The sequence below is a fragment of the Rutidosis leptorrhynchoides genome, chromosome 6 (assembly GCF_046630445.1).
Source record: "Rutidosis leptorrhynchoides isolate AG116_Rl617_1_P2 chromosome 6, CSIRO_AGI_Rlap_v1, whole genome shotgun sequence".
Taxonomy (NCBI): Eukaryota; Viridiplantae; Streptophyta; class Magnoliopsida; order Asterales; family Asteraceae; genus Rutidosis; species Rutidosis leptorrhynchoides.
The window spans coordinates 194,836,703-194,853,920 of record NC_092338.1 but is presented as its reverse complement, the minus strand read 5'-3'; the positions used below and the strand labels follow the sequence as shown (position 1 = coordinate 194,853,920).

The 17,218-nt window shown below is 29.8% G+C and overlaps 1 protein-coding gene across 1 annotated transcript in view; it reads left to right on the top strand.

The window, feature by feature from the left end:
* Positions 1-16,863, top strand: part of LOC139851676 (probable WRKY transcription factor 14) — a 29,922-nt gene extending 13,059 nt beyond the window's left edge. Inside the window, exon 3 of the mRNA XM_071840776.1 lies at positions 16,321-16,863. Coding sequence (XP_071696877.1) covers positions 16,321-16,783 — 463 coding nt within the window. The 3' untranslated portion in view covers positions 16,784-16,863. The remainder of the gene's footprint in view (positions 1-16,320) is intronic.
* The last annotated feature ends 355 nt before the right edge of the window (positions 16,864-17,218 follow it).

The following is a 17,218-nucleotide window of genomic DNA, read 5'->3' as shown; positions in this document are numbered from 1 at the left end:
TTTTGAAATATGTCATGAATGACTCCAAGTAATATCTTTAAAATGAGCAAATGCACAGCGGAAGATTTCTTTCATATCTGAGAATAAACATGCTTTAAAATGACAACCAAAAGGTTGGTGAGTTCATTAGTTTATCGTAATCATTCATTTCCATCATTTTAATAGACCACAAGATTTTCATTTCCAATAAACATCCCATACATAGAGATAAAAATCATTCATATGGATTGAACACCTGATCATCGACATTTACAAGATGCATATAGAATATCCCCATCATTCCGGGACTCCCTTCGGACATAATAAATTTCGAAGTACTAAAGCATCTGCAACAACGGATGGGTTTGTTAGGCCCAATAAATCTATCTTTAGGATTCGCGTCAATTAGGGGCCATTTCCCTAATTCTTAGATTACTAGGCTAAAAGGGGCATATTCGGCTTCGATCGATTTAACCATATAATGTAGTTTCGATTACTTGTGTCTATTTCGTAAAACATTTATAAAAGCGCATGTATTCTCAGTCCCAAAAATATATATTGCAAAATCATTTAAAAAGGGAGCAAATGAAACTCACAATACTGTATTCTGTAGTAAAAATACATACGACGGCATTGAACAAGTGTAGGGTTAACCTCGGATTCACGAACCTATATCATTCATATATATTAACACATATAATTGTAATCCAACGAATTTATATATTATTAGTGATTTAATCGTTATTTTAATTATGTGTTTTCCTTAATAACCTAACTAATTATATTTATTAATATCTATTATAAAATATTAATATAGTTATGTTATATATAGTAAATATGGTTTTATATAACTAATAGTTATTTGATAAAATAATATTGATAATAATAAATAAAATGTTGTTTTATTTTACAATAATAATAATAATAGTCATTATGATAATAATATTGATAATATGAAAATAATAATAATGATAGTAATAATAATAATTTTGATAAAAGTGATAACTTTTCTAATAATGATAATAATAATAAAAATGATAATTTTAACAAAAATGATAGTCTTCAATAAAAATGATAATAATAATAATAATAATAATAATAATAATAATAATAATAATAATAATAATAATAATAATAATAATAATAATAATAATAATAATAATAATAATAATAATAATAATGGTAATAGTAATACTACCTCAAAGAAGTAGCCCAAAAAAATGCCCAAGTCCGGGTTTGAACCCGCGACGTCCCGGTAACCCGATAACATCCTTAACCATGGATCTGACTACTGTTTTTCTTGAATTGACTGGTACTTATTTTTATTTAACCCTTTTAACCATGATCTTCTTCCTCTTCAAACATTCAATCGACTAAAAATGATTTACAACTAAAACCCCATCTTATTCACTAATCACATAATTACCGTCTTCATCATTTTATCAATCACATCAATATCCCTGCCATCATCCTTTTTCATCTATCATAACCTTAATCTATATCATTCATAATCGAATTAATCATCATCATTTTCTTGAATTATTATGTTATCAAAATTTTATCGTCAATGCTTGCGGTTATAAGAGCTCATTATCAGCAAGAGTAAATAGCAGGAATATGTACACTATCTATCACTATATTCCGTCCCAGTTTTACTGCGGCCCAACAATCACGGTCCAATATTAAAACACCACAGTCCGATAAATAGTTCACAGGGTTACGGCCCAAGAGAATAAGGATTGGGTTTCGATAATCAGGTACCCACACGTACAGCAATCGGTTAATGAAAATAAAATATAACAAGGGTCTCCATTTGTAGATTAATTTATTTTAAGCATGCTATAGTGATCCCACTACTATAAAAAAAAGGTTGAAAAGTTGTCGTGTACCATGAGTTTACTATCATATCTGCATCTCTATCCCATTATTCTACCAAATGTGTATATTGAATTGCAAAAGGTGATTCCCTACCCACTTGCATATGTCGTCAACCATCAACCTTTTAATGATAACATTCAGAGCAGAAAGGGGACAAGGAGATATCTCGCGATATTTATTATCTATATATCATCTTTTAGCTTTATCACAGATCACAAAGTATCCATAGCAGCGAAGACAATTGCAGTTGTAAAATATATCATCGTGTAGTAGCTTGGCTCGAATAGCACGTGGATTTTCGAATATGGTGTCGGTCCTTGAAATAGAAACGTAATGGAAGTAGGAGAACTGTAGCTGCAGAAATCCGTGGGTGATGGTGGCGGGTTTTAAGTGGTGGTAGGGTGATGGAAGTGTTATGAAGAAGGTGGTGTGTGGTTGTAGTGGGTTCGATGGTTGTAGCTAACAACAAGTAGCAATAGTGAAATGATTAGTGTGGGTTTAGTTGTGTCACGAAGAAGGAAACAGAAAACGTATATATAGTAGCATTAATAGGTTGATGGTGGTTCGTGGTGTTTATGAACCGAGGAAGGGGTGAAGGTGAGCTTGATGAATCGAAATAGTATTAGAAAGATGACAAGTGGTGTTGGCCTTGATGATATGTGCGAAGAAGAAACAAAATCATGTTTGATGGGTGTTTGACATGGGTTCGATCAGACAGGAAATAAAACATAAATTTGTGATGGTCGAGTGGTGAGGTGTAATGATGATCGAAGTTGGTTGAACGTGATGGTGATACGGGTGTATAAATATATATAGAGAAAGTGGTGGCGATTGAGAAGTGGGTTTTGATGATGGTGGTTTTCATAGTGAAGTGGTAACTTAGGTTAATAAGCAAGAAAGAAGAGAATTAGATAGGTAGATAGTTATAATGCGAGAAAGAAATAGATAGGTAGTTGTATGCATTTCTTATGCATGTGGTAAATGTATATATTATATATACAGAGATAGAGGAAAGTGATTGTGATTGAAAACTAGAAAAAACTTTGATTGAAGAAATATCTATAAAGCAATCACACATATTTCCATTTAAGTACAGTATAGCAGCCATGAATCTTAACTTCATCTACCGACACATTTGGATTCTTTAATAAACACAGTGAATTTCGTACTCCGTTGATAATCAGTGGCGGATAAAAGTTTTTCAGAAAAAATCCCAATTTTTTTATTTTAATTATATTTATTTATTTTGGTCATTATGGTATAAAATTCGATTATTAATTTATTAAATAAAATTTACATCAACTGTCCCTCTCATTTATGGGTAAAATATAAAAAGTGTTAAAATTTAACAAACAGCTCCTAAATACATTTTTAATAAGTCTATAATTTATAGAACTCATTTTTGGATCACCGTTTATTTTAAAATTACATAAGTTTGAATTTAACTTGCTTAATTAACCATCGAATGCTGAACGAGTGCTACTATCATTTACAGAATGATTTCGAAACCAAATATATATTTTCAATATACTTTATATATATTTATTTTAATAATAAATTTTATTATTACTTATATCATTTTATTTTACAATCTTAATTCTAATAACTACATAATATAATATTTCAAATTATATTAATACATATATATATATATATATATATATATATATATATATATATATATATATACATTTTTAAATATATATGTATCTATTTACAAATAGTTATTCGTGAATCGTCGGAACTAGTCGAAGGTCAAATGAATATATTAAACACAGTTCAAAGTTTTTAAGATGTCAACATTACAGACTTTGCTTATCGTGTCGGAAACATATAAAGATTAATTTTAAATTTGGTCGAAAATTTCTGGGTCGTCACAGTACCTACCCGTTAAAAAAATTTCGTCTCGAAATTTAATTGGGATGGTCATGGTTGACAATAAGTATGTTTTCATGACGCATACGAGCTAGAAATTAAAGTTTTATCATCATTGAGTAACATGGATAAAACAATTCGATTACGCGAAGAGTATAAGTGAAGCTATCACAAAAGAGTGAAATGAGAAAATAATGTTTCGTCATATCTTTTGATGTTGATAGGGTTTTTTTCCGGAGTTCAAGGAATTTAGAGAAAATCTTCGTAATAGGATTTGATTCTTCGGTAATTAAGGAAATTAAAATCCTCTTTGTTTAAATACGATGATCTGTCTCGATTGCTCTGTCGGATATTTCACTATAAATCCACCCTCTTCGTTTTCTTTGTATTTTGGAGCTCCATACATTTGTTTTCTTTTACAAACTTTAAGTCAAGCGAATAATGGTCCAGAATTCGTAAGTATGAAGTTTTGAATGAACATGACTAATGTTCTAAGAGAGAGATTGTAATAGCACGATCTTGATTGGTTAAATTATCAAAATTTAAGAGAAAAGATAGAACTATCAGAAAGATATGTTCTCGATGTGTTTGGAGATTAAGTAGAATGTAAGAGTCATGTAACATGGCACATGATGATGTTATAGTCTGTGAATCATCATGTTCCATTTAGAAACTCAGCATGACTTACTGTAATATAATCATGTTGATCAAGTGTCATTATATTATACTAACTCATGCTTCAATTCCCAACACTTCTTCAAAAACATTCATATTTTAAATTCGAATTTTTCATAATTTAGAAACTAAAACAGTTTCCTTTCTGATGTAACACTGATATCGCGGAGAGATAAATGGTTTCAGATAAGAATAGTTATGAAAATATCTTCAGAAATATCGAGGATATTTATAATGAAAGATATGATGATATCTTAGAATTTCTAATATCGATGGATGATGATGAAGATTGTCTGAAAAAGTGTAGAGTCAAGAGCAAGGTATTCGTTAATGACTTCAGCAGATACTGAATCATTTGGATTCTTTGAAGGCAGGTTTAGTCTTTGTGATTTGTCCACGGCTTCCTTCATAGTTTGTTCAATCCTTTTTCCAGTTCCAACATTTCTGAGCTTTGCCAACATACAATTCTTTATCATTAAACTTTTGGTTGTTAAGATCGTTTACAGATTTTGCTGCTTCATTCAACTTTTTCAACATTCCGAGTATTGATTCATAGACTGGGTGGTTTTCTGATTTGAAGATCATATTCATAGGAGATAAATATTATATGTATACATATAACTGTTGCTGTAGAAACACTGCGAGATTTCAAAATATTGATTGCTAATTTCCGGTAATTGATATGGTAATTCTTGTTACAAGATGCGGATGAGTAAATGATGGGGTTTCGATAATTATAATGATTTTTCGGAAAGTCAAAGATCAGTGAAGTTGTTGGTAAGTTTCTTGCTAATGTGGTGGAACATAAACGGTTCCCCGGTAACGATGGCGAAAGGGCAACGTATATATAACAATGTTATAATAAGGCTAATCCTACTGAAAAGTCGAAGTTGACTTGCTGGAGCTGTGACAAAATTGGCTACTTTGGAAAGGGATTGCAAAGTTATTTTCGGTAATAACAATGCCAAAGGAGCTAGCACAGATACATGTTAAACGTTTACTCAGGTTTTGAGAGTTTTTCAGGTGCATCACTATATGCATGAATCTTTTCTTCCATAGATGAAGTGTGGTTGGTTCATCCTCTCGATTGAGGTGTTTTCAAGAATCATGAAAGATTGGAACGCAGATTGAAATTGTCAAGATACAAATGAGGTTTAAGATGAAATCAAGTGGCAAACTTGAAGAAATGTTTAGTTTCATATGTTATAATCAATATTTTAATTCATTTTAATTATCCAATGTTATTAGTCCACAGTTAGTAGTCCACAATTAGTAGTTCAACAATTCATATATAATATTCGAATTTAATTAATACGTGTCGTGACCCATTATATACATGTCTCAGACTCGATCACAACTCAAAGTATATATATATATTATTTAAGAATCAACCTCAACCCTGTATAGTGAACTCGAGCATTACAGCATATAGAGTGTCTATGGTTATTCCAAATAATATATATAGATGACGTCAATATGATATGTCAAAACATTGTATACGTGTCCCGATATTTAAAGTGCGTAAAATAAATAACAGAAATTAAATGACGATAAATAAAATTGCGAAAATTTAAATTGCGATAATTAAATTACGATAAATAAATTGCGATAAAATAAAATGTAATATGGAATTAACAGTTATCTAGGAACAGTTAGCTAGAATTTTGTTAGCGTGGATTCTTAACAAAATTCCTCATAGTTAATTTGTCTGTTTCTAACAAATTTTATTTTGTCAAATGTTTTCTTCATTATGCCACTTGTTGGATTCTGATAGGACAAAATCCAAATATGAAATTGAATGAAAATGGTTATTCTGCGGTGAATGGATACGTATCTCGGTGGTTGTAAGTAGGATAGTAAATGACTGTTGAATCAGCTTTGAAGAATGTACAGTGTAACTTATTAAGATGAAATCTAAATATTCCTCGGGTATTACCTACCCGTTAAAATATTTTCACCATTAACAGTTTGTACAAAAAAATTTTAATTATAATCTTTATGAAAACATATATACCTATATATTTTCTTCAGATATAATCATGGGTTTAATGAGTCAATAAGCTATTGATCTCATTTGATTTACCGTCAGAACTAGAATACATAATCTCTAAAATATTAGAGATTACATAATCGCCATGAAGAACGAAGATAATTGATGCAGAACGATACGTAGAACGATGATTATACTCGAGGTACAGAATGAGATGTTAAGGCATGGATTGTTGATGGTGCTAATGCTGTTTATTGATGGTACTATTGGTGCCGATGATGTTGCTGAAGCTGGTAAATTTTACACCATATTCTCCAAATTGATTATTTGAGCGCGAAGTTCGTTGACTTCTTCTATTATTCCGGGATAATTGTCAGTCGGAACGAGCGGATGAATAAGGTTTAGAATTGTGGATAGAATATAATCGTTTCGAGCTACTCTGGAAATGAGGCTGAAAATGGTGTTTCGGACATGTTCGCTCGTAAGTGTTTCAGGCTCTTCACCAAGAGGTGAATTCGGTTAGTGGAAAGGATCGCCTTCTTCTCGTCTCGATTGTTTAATTTGACTACGAACCCATCCCCATTTCATCCAAAATAGGTGATGGCTAATTGGTTGATCAATTCTGGTTACGCTGCTTTCGGAGCTTAGGTAAATATCCATATCAGAATAGCGGTCGGAACGACTATCGGAATAGCTTATCGGAATCCGAAGGAATCGAACTGGTTGAGGGATCCATCTGGTGCGATCAGGGAATTGATTTTCGATATGCAATAGATTATAGGACTTAGTTTGATATTCCAAAATCTCATAAGTTACGGAGGATTTTTCGGAACTGACAGGCAAAGTTTATAGTAACAGATACACTAAGATATGAATTAACAGATACGCTAAGATATGAATTTTGTCTATACACTATTCATGCAATCAATGCAGCAAGATGTGTCTAGACTAAGAATGATAAGCAGGTAATTTCCTAAGGATGATAAGTAGATGATTTTCGACACGAAATGATAAGCAAAACTTTTGACATTCAGACACGGTCGAAGTTCAGACTCACTAATGCATCTAAACAACTATTAGTTAGATACACTAATGCAAGACCTGGCTCGCTAAGACCACCGCTCTGATACCAACTGAAATGACCTGTTCATATCGATTATAAACGATTCATAATAGTTGATTACATCGCGAGGTACTTGACCTCTATATGATACATTTTACAAACATTGCATTCGTTTTTAAAAGACAATCTTTCATTTCATCGACAGATGATGGCATGCATACCATTTCATAATATATCTAACTATAATTGATTTAATAATAATCTTGATGAACTCAACGACTCGAATGCAACGTCTTTTGAAATATGTCATGAATGACTCCAAGTAATATCTCTAAAATGAGCAAATGCACAGCGAAAGATTTCTTTAATACCTGAGAATAAATATGCTTTAAAGTGTCAACCAAAAGGTTAGTGAGTTCATTAGTTTATCGTAATCATTCATTTCCATCATTTTAATTGACCACAAGATTTTCATTTCCAATAAACATCCAATACATAGAGATAAAAATCATTCATATGGATTGAACACCCGATAATCGACATTTACAAGATGCATATAGAATATCCCCATCATTCCGGGACTCCCTTCAGACATGATAAATTTCGAAGTACTAAAGCGTCCGCAACAACGGATGGGGTTTGTTAGGCCCAATAGATCTATCTTTAGGATTCGCGTCAATTAGGGGCCAGTTCCCTAATTCTTAGATTACCAGGCTAAAAGGAGCATATTCGGCTTTGATCCATTCAACCATATAATGTAGTTTCGATTACTTGTGTCTATTTCGTAAAACATTTATAAAAGTGCATGTATTCTCAGTTTCAAAAATATATATTGCAAAAGCATTTAAAAATGGAGCAAATGAAACTCACAATACTGTATTCTGTAGTAAAAATACATATGACGGCATTGAACAAGTGTAGGGTTGACCTCGGATTCACGAACCTATATCATTCATATATATTAACACATATAATTGTAATCGAACGAATTTATATATTATTAGTGATTTAATCGTTATTTTAATTATGTGTTTTCCATAATAACCTAACTAATTATATTTAATAATATCTATTATAAAATATTAATATAGTTATGTTATATATAGTAAATATTGTTTTATATAACTAATAGTTATTTGATAAAATAATATTGATAATAATAAATAAAATGTTCTTTTATTTTACAATAATAATAATAATAGTTATTTTGATAATAATATTGATAATATAAAAATATTAATAATGATAGTAATAATAATAATAATAATAATAATAATAATAATTTTGATAAAAGTGATAACTTTTCTAATAATGATAATAATAATAAAAATGATAATTTTAACAAAAATGATAGTCTTCAATAAAAAATGATACTAATAATAATAATAATAATAATAATAATAATAATAATAATAATAATTATAATAATAATAATAATAATAATAATAATAATAATAATAATAATAATAATAATAATAATAATAATGGTAATGGTAATAGTAATACTACCTCAAAGAAGTAGCCCAAAAAAAAATGCCCAAGTCCGGGTTTGAACCCGCGACGTCCCGATAACATCCTTAACCATGGATCTGTCTACTGTTTTTCTTGAATTAACTGGTACTTATTTTTATTTAACCCTTTTAACCGTGATCTTCTTCCTCTTCAAACATTCAATCGACTAAAAATGATTTACAACTAAAACCCCATCTTATTCACTAATCACATAATTATCGTCTTCATCATTTTATCAATCACAACAATATCCCTGCCATCATCCTTTTTCATCTATCATAACCTTAATCTATATCATTCATAATCGAATTAATCATCATCATTTTCTTGAATTATTATGTTATCAAAATTTTATCGTCAATGCTTGCGGTTATAAGAGCTCGTTATCAGCAAGAGTAAATAGCAGGAATATGTACACTAACTATCACTATATTCCGTCCCAGTTTTACTGCGGCCCAACAATCACGGTCCAATATTAAAACACAACAGTCCGATAAATAGTTCACAGGGTTACGGCCCAAGAGAATAAGGATTGGGTTTCGGTAATCAGGTACCCACACGTACAGCAATCGGTTAATGAAAATAAAATATAACAAGGGTCTCCATTTGCAGATTAATTAATCCTAAGCATGCTATAGTGATCCCACTACTATAAAAAAAAGGTTGAAAAGTTGTCGTGTACCATGAGTTTACTATCATATCTGCATCTCTATCCCATTATTCTACCAAATGTGTATATTGAATTGCAAAAGGTGATTCCCTACCCACTTGCATATGTCGCCAACCATCAACCTTTTAATGATAACATTCAGAGCAGAAAGGGGACAAGGAGATATCTCGCGGTATTTATTATCTATATATCATCTTTTAGCTTTATCACATATCACAAAGTATCCATAGCAGCGAAGACAATTGCAGTTGTAAAATATATCATCGTGTAGTAGCTTGTCTCGAATAGCACGTGGGTTTTCGAATATGGTGTCGGTCCTTGAAACAGAAACATAATGGAAGTAGGAGAACTGCAGCTACAGAAATCCGTGGGTGATGGTGGCGAGTTTTAAGTGGTGGTAGGGTGATGGAAGTGGTGATGAAGAAGGTGGTGTGTGGTTGTAGTGGGTTCGATGGTTGTAGCTAACAACAAGTAGCAATAGTGAAATGATTAGTGTGGGTTTAGTTGTGTCACGAAAAAGGAAACAGAAAACGTGTATATAGTAGCATTAATAGGTTGATGGTGGTTCGTGGTGTTTATGAACTGAGGAAGGGGTGAAGGTGAGCTTGATGAATCGAAATTGTATTAGAAAGATGACAAGTGGTGTTGGCCTTCATGATCTGTGCGAAGAAGAAACAAAATCATGTTTGATGGGTGTTTGACATGGGTTCGATCAGACAGGAAATAAAACATAAATTCGTGATGGTCGAGTGGTAAGGTGTAATGATGATCGAAGGTGGTTGAACGTGATGGTGATACGGGTGTATAAATATATATAGAGAAAGAAGTGGGTTTTGATGATGGTGGTTTTCATAGTGAAGTGGTGACTTAGGTTAATAAGCAAGAAAGAAGAGAATTAGATAGGTAGATAGTTATAATGCGAGAAAGAAATAGATAGGTAGTTGTATGCATTTCTTATGCATGTGGTAAATGTATATATTATATATACAGAGATAGAGGAAAGTGATTGTGATTGAAAACAGAAAAAAACATTGATTGAAGAAATATCTATAAAGCAATCACACATATTTCCATTTAAGTACAGTATAGCAGCCATGAATCTTAACTTCATCTACCGACACATTTGGATTCTTTAATAAACACAGTGAATTTCGTACTCCGTTGATAATCAGTGGCGGATAAAAGTTTTTCAGAAAAAATCCCAATTTTTTTATTTTAATTATATTTATTTATTTTGGTCATTATGGTATAAAATTCGATCATTAATTTATTAAATAAAATTTACATCAACTGTCTCTCTCATTTATAGGTAAAATATAAAAAGTGTTAAAATTTAACAAACTGCTCCTAAATACATTTTTAATAACTCTATAATTTATAGAACTCATTTTCAGATCACCGTTTATTTTAAAATTACATAAGTTTGAATTTAACTTTCTTAATTAACCATCGAATGATGAACGAGTGCTACTATCGTTTACAGAATGATTTCGAAACCAAATATATATTTTTAATATACTTTATATATATTTATTTTAATAATAAATTTTATTATTACTTATATCATTTTATTTTACAATCTTAATTCTAATAACTACATAATATAATATTTCAAATTATATTAATATATATATATATATATATATATATATATATATATATATATATATATATATTTATATATATATATATATATATACTTTTTTAAATATATATGTATCTATTTACAAATAGTTATTCGTGAATCGTCGAAACTAGTCGAAGGTCAAATGAATATATTAAACACAGTTCAAAGTTTTTAAGATGTCAACATTACAGACTTTGCTTATCGTGTCGGAAACATATAAAAATTAAGTTTAAATTTGGTCGAAAATTTTCGGGTCGTCACACTCTCAGTTTTATGCCTTTCGGAGTCGTATAGAGGCCGAAGAGTTCAAAATAAACATCGAAAACTATAGTGGTCACTCTAAGATGTACCGAAGAGCTAGGATCATTAGATCCGTGCCACTTTTAGGTACTTAATAGACTTTTTAACTTTTTTTTAGCGTCATGGACCATCCACGTTACATTGGTAAATCACACTAACCACGCATGTCCTAAAAAATATAGGGACTCCGCGTAAAGTTTAGGGTCAAACACAGGGACCACCCAAATAATTTTTTGAGGAAAAATGACAATAGTACTTTCATGTGCTTGCCACATGTTAGAAGTTAACGTCTGACTTGGATAGACGTTTAACAAGGAGACTATCCACATAACATTGGTAAAACACATGGACCACCCAAATAAAAAAAAAAACACAGGGACTCCGCGTAAAATTTGGGATATCGTATATGGACCACCCAAGTAATTTTTCTTTTTATTTCGAGTATACATTTTCAGCTAAAAAAGATTATTTTGATGTTTTTAACTGATACTAAGGAATTGTTTACTTTTCACTTAATTATCTATTTATTGTACGACTTTTAATTCTCTAAATAAAGTTTTTGTCACTTAAATCTGTTAATTTAATCTGAAAAATTGTGTGTTAGACACCTTTTTTTTCAATATATATATATATATATATATATATATATATATATATATATATATATATATATATATATATATATATATATATATATATATATATATATATATATATATATATATATATATATGCATATGAAAACAGTAATTAATACAAAATCAAAGTAAACAACTCCAACTATTGTTAGGAAAAGAATCAAACCCAGGTTACGGAGAGTAGGAAGCCACACTCAAAACCATCAAAACTATATATATACTCCATATACTATTATTGTATGGTACATTCAATTAAAATATTAGTATATAGTTTAAATGAATTATCAGTCACGATAATAGTTTTATCGTTAGCCTGATACTGAGTAATTATTTATAATCATTTGTATTTTAAATGATAATTTTTTTAGTTGTAGCTCAACAACTACATTTTTTTTAGCATGTGTTAGGCTTTTCATTGGGTGACATAACAAGCGAGGTACAATAATTAATTGTTAATTCGGTGAATATTTTATATAACCTGTAATATTATACTCCGTTTTGATATTTCAATTAATGAATTAAGTAATAATATAAAAAGTCATTAAGAAATATGAACTCTAAACCGGGCTAAATTTTGAAAAAAAACACCTCATACAAGATGAAAACAAAACGATGCAAATAAACTCAGAATCAAAACATTCAATGCATTGAATGTTTTCATTTTTTTGTTCGAGCATTTTACCGCCAAAATAATAACATTCATCACAAATTGTCTTTTTTTAATGTTCATATTTTCACCTAAACTTGATGCCTGAAAAAACAAATTTTGAAAAAAACGAAAAAAATTTGCTTCCATCCCTACTTCCCGCCAAAAAAGTGATTCCCTCTTGATTATGATCATATATATATATATATATATATATATATATATATATATATATATATATATATATATATATATATATAGTGAAAGGATCTACAGAGAACTAAATGTGTGAGAGGACTCACTGAACCACAGTTTGAGTTCAATCTGCACATTATTAAGTTCAATCTGCACATAGATTGGGCTCAATCTACACATAGATTGCCTCCCCCATTAAAAGAAATTTTGCCAAGCAATTTTATTTATATTCAGAGCCGACGTCAGGATTTACAAATGATAGTGGCTTATATGAGACTTGGAAAGTTGGGTCTTTTAATTTAAATATTTAGAACATAATATTATTAGTAAGACTTCGACTTTGAGGGAGACTTACAATTATTTAGACAAAATAATACAATTGAAACTCGGGTCTTGATTGGACGTTGGGGGAGGCTGAGGACCCCTCAGTCCCCCATTGTCTCCACCCCTGCTTATATTATGTTTGAATTTTAAAAATTTTACAAATAACTTTATCAATATATATATATATATATACATATATATATAGATATATATATATGTGTGTGTGTGTGTGTGTGTGTGGTGTTTTAATCAAGAGGAAAACCCTTTTTTGGGGGGGGGGAGTAATTTTTTTCCTTTTTTAAAATTCTTTTTTTCAAACATTAAGATCACATGAAAATATAAACATTTAAAAAGACACTTTGTGATAAATGTTATTATTTTGGCGGGAAAACGCTCTAAGAAATAAATGATAACATGTATCATATATCATATTAAATGTTTAAATTAAAGTTTTTTTAAGGGGTTAGAAATTAAGGTTTAGAAATTAGGGTTCATAAATTAGGATTTAGAAATTAGGGTTTAAAAATTATGGTTTAGATTGAATTTTTAACACGAACGGTTTGGAGTTTAAGGTTTAGCGTTTGGGGTTTAGGGTTTAGGATTTTGGGTTTAGGGACTAAACCCAAAATACTAAACTATAAACTCTAAATCGGACTAATTTTTTTTTTTTTTAAAAACTTCACATAAGATGAAAAACAAATGATGGAAAAAAACTCTAATTAAAACATTAATCATGATGCATGTTATTATTTATTTCTTTGGGCATTTTCCAGCCAACATAATAAAATTCATCACAAAATGATCCTTTATAAATATTCATATTTTTATGTGATCTTAATTTTTGAAAAAAAGTTTACTTCCCCCCACATTCACCCAAAAAAGTGCGTCCTTCTTGATGATTACATTTACCAATACACATACATTTTTCTTCCAACCATATAAATACGCATACATTTTACTTGTAATAATATAATAAATTAACTATATTATATTACATAATTACATAATTACATAAAACACATATATCGACTATACAAATTATACATTTTATTTTTCATAGTCTATATTTAATAGTAAATATAACAAATTGTGTTATATCTTAAAAAAAAAAAAAGTACAGTTCTTGTATATAGATGTTTAAATTATGTCACATTACATGTATTTTAGTTATAATAACTTTTTGTTTAATTACATAGTAGTTAATATTAAAATATTTTTTAAATATTCAGTGGATATTCATTAAACCGCTTAATCTATTATATTTGGTTATGAATATAAATGAATAAGCTGAAATTTAATAAATATGAATATGAATATAGATGAACAAAAACTAAATGGTATATATACGACATCACTTGCTCGACATTCGGTTCATTATCATTCTAAATCTTGACTTTGAGAATACGAATTAAGGACATTATTTATATATTCTAAATATTTAAAATTTGGTTACTATTACAATCGTCCTCAACTATTATTTCAATTAGACGGAGGCCCGGCATGCCACTATGTTGAACCGCATAAGAACATTTATTTAGAAAAAAGGAAAAAAGTTAAAAAAATGAAAATGAAAATAACACTAAAAGAAAAAACATCATGTTACTGTTCATTCTTGTTGAGAAAAAAAATACAAAAGAAAAATAAATGATAAAAAAATATATATATAAGAAAAAATGTTATGCTACTGTTCATTCTTCTTGTTGGACTAATATACTTATTAGGAACTAGGAAGTGGCCGTTGGCCCACTTCGTTGGGCCAGAAAATTTGAACCTACTACACGAAGTTTGTAAAAAAAAAAATTTTTTAAAAAAAAGTACTGTAGCAGTACTGTAGCAAACGAAGTTTGTAAAAAAGTTACTGTAGCGGTACTGTTCATTCGTGCCGGTATATTGTAAATTAGGAATATTATTGTAACTCCATTATATTCAATAATTTAGGTAGTATATTATACCTTATATTTAAAAAGATATAGTCCAAGTGAATATTGAACTTTAGAAATTTTATATTATCTATTAGACAAAAGTTATGAACAATACCAACGGCATTTTCGTTATTTCACTTTTTTTTCCAAAAAGGTACCCACACTTTGTTCAAAAATTAAAATCGACCCCCCAAACAGGGAGTAAAGTGTCAAATCAAAATTTTCATAAAATTTTTTTAAATAAACTCCACTCAGATATTCAACGGGTCATATCTTCTTGCCCGCAACGAGTTAAATTTTTCCGACAACATCTTTAAGCTCGAAAAAATTTTACGAACACAATGTCACTAACTATACGCAAAACGGACGCTTTTAAAAAAAAGCTAAATATTTGAGTCCACCTTTCATACACGTTAATTTTTTCCTCACGGGCTCCGTAACTATTTTCATCTATATATTAACAACATATACATATGAATCTTATTATTTTTTTTAAAAACTATTTAGTAATTTTTTTGATATTACTCAGTAAATATTCCATTCATAAATTATACGGAGTGTTAATATAAGCTAATGAATTAATTGCGTTAAATTTTAAAAAGTTAACAACTCCATAGCGAAACGAGAAAATACACATATATTGTTAATTTAAGGTAACATCTAAATCTTTGATGGGTTATAACTGTTCGTTCGACTAGAGTTGCGCATCAACGAGATCATCGTTAGCCACGAAATAATTTTGCAAAATAAATGCAATGAAATACATTGGAAACCGAACCCGGTGCGAAGCGAGTGTGTGTTAAAAAACTAGTTATAACCAAAAAACAATTACTCCACGAATGTCAATTGTATATCCATTTCAAAAGGAAAAGAAAGCAGCTCAACAACAAAATCAATCCCTAGCTACCAAATATTTAGTTATAGACTTCTCTAATTTGTAACGAACTTAATGCAATCTAATATATTTAAACCATTTGATTTCCTCTAATAACAGTATTCAATAATCAGTATCATCATAATTTTCAGAGGGTATTATAGATGCAGCAGTTCAAAGGGCTGCTCAGCAAGAAAACAAGTGGAAAGAAGTAAAACGGATCCTAACATGTTAGTTATCACCTACACATCTGAACACAACCATCCATGGCCCACTCAAAGAAACGCTCTAGCAGGGTCAACCCGAACGCCGCAACCAACAAAAAACGAACCACAAACACAACAAGAAACCACCACAGAAGATAATCAAGGGTCAACACTAGTAGTAGAACAACTACAAGTTCAAGTGAAAGATGAATTACAAGTTTTAGATGCAAATTTTCCACAAGGATATCGGCCCGAGTTACCGGGACATGATGATGGTGCTACCAATGATTTCTTTTCTGGTTTAGGAGAAATAGAGGGTGATACTATAAGCATGTTGTTGAATCAAGGTTTTTTGGGTGGTGATGAAGAAGCGGAAAATTATAATAAAGATTTGGACCCTTTCGGTTGAAATATTATTAATAAGTTAACCAACAAGATTTGGATTTATTAACTTATTATTGATTTGTTAAAAAAGAAATCTTATCTATTTGTTTCGTGTTTGTGTTATTGAGTAAAAAATATATTTTTTTTTATTATATTAAATTGATATGCATAACATTTTTGATTTTTCTCGCTTTTATTTGGGCGATTTTTATTTAGCGTTTGTATATCTCATTACACTTGACATTACAAAAAACATGACACGTGTTTTTGTGTTATTGTGCATCTACTGTTTGATTGTAAGATGTGTGATTTTGAAGTAATTTTTGTATTGTATATGTATTGGTTTTATGAGCCGTGCATTGTACGGCATTTATATAAATCTGATTACGATAACGTTTGTATTAATACTCAATAAATGTATAATACAATTATAATAATAAATTGTTTATCACCGATAACA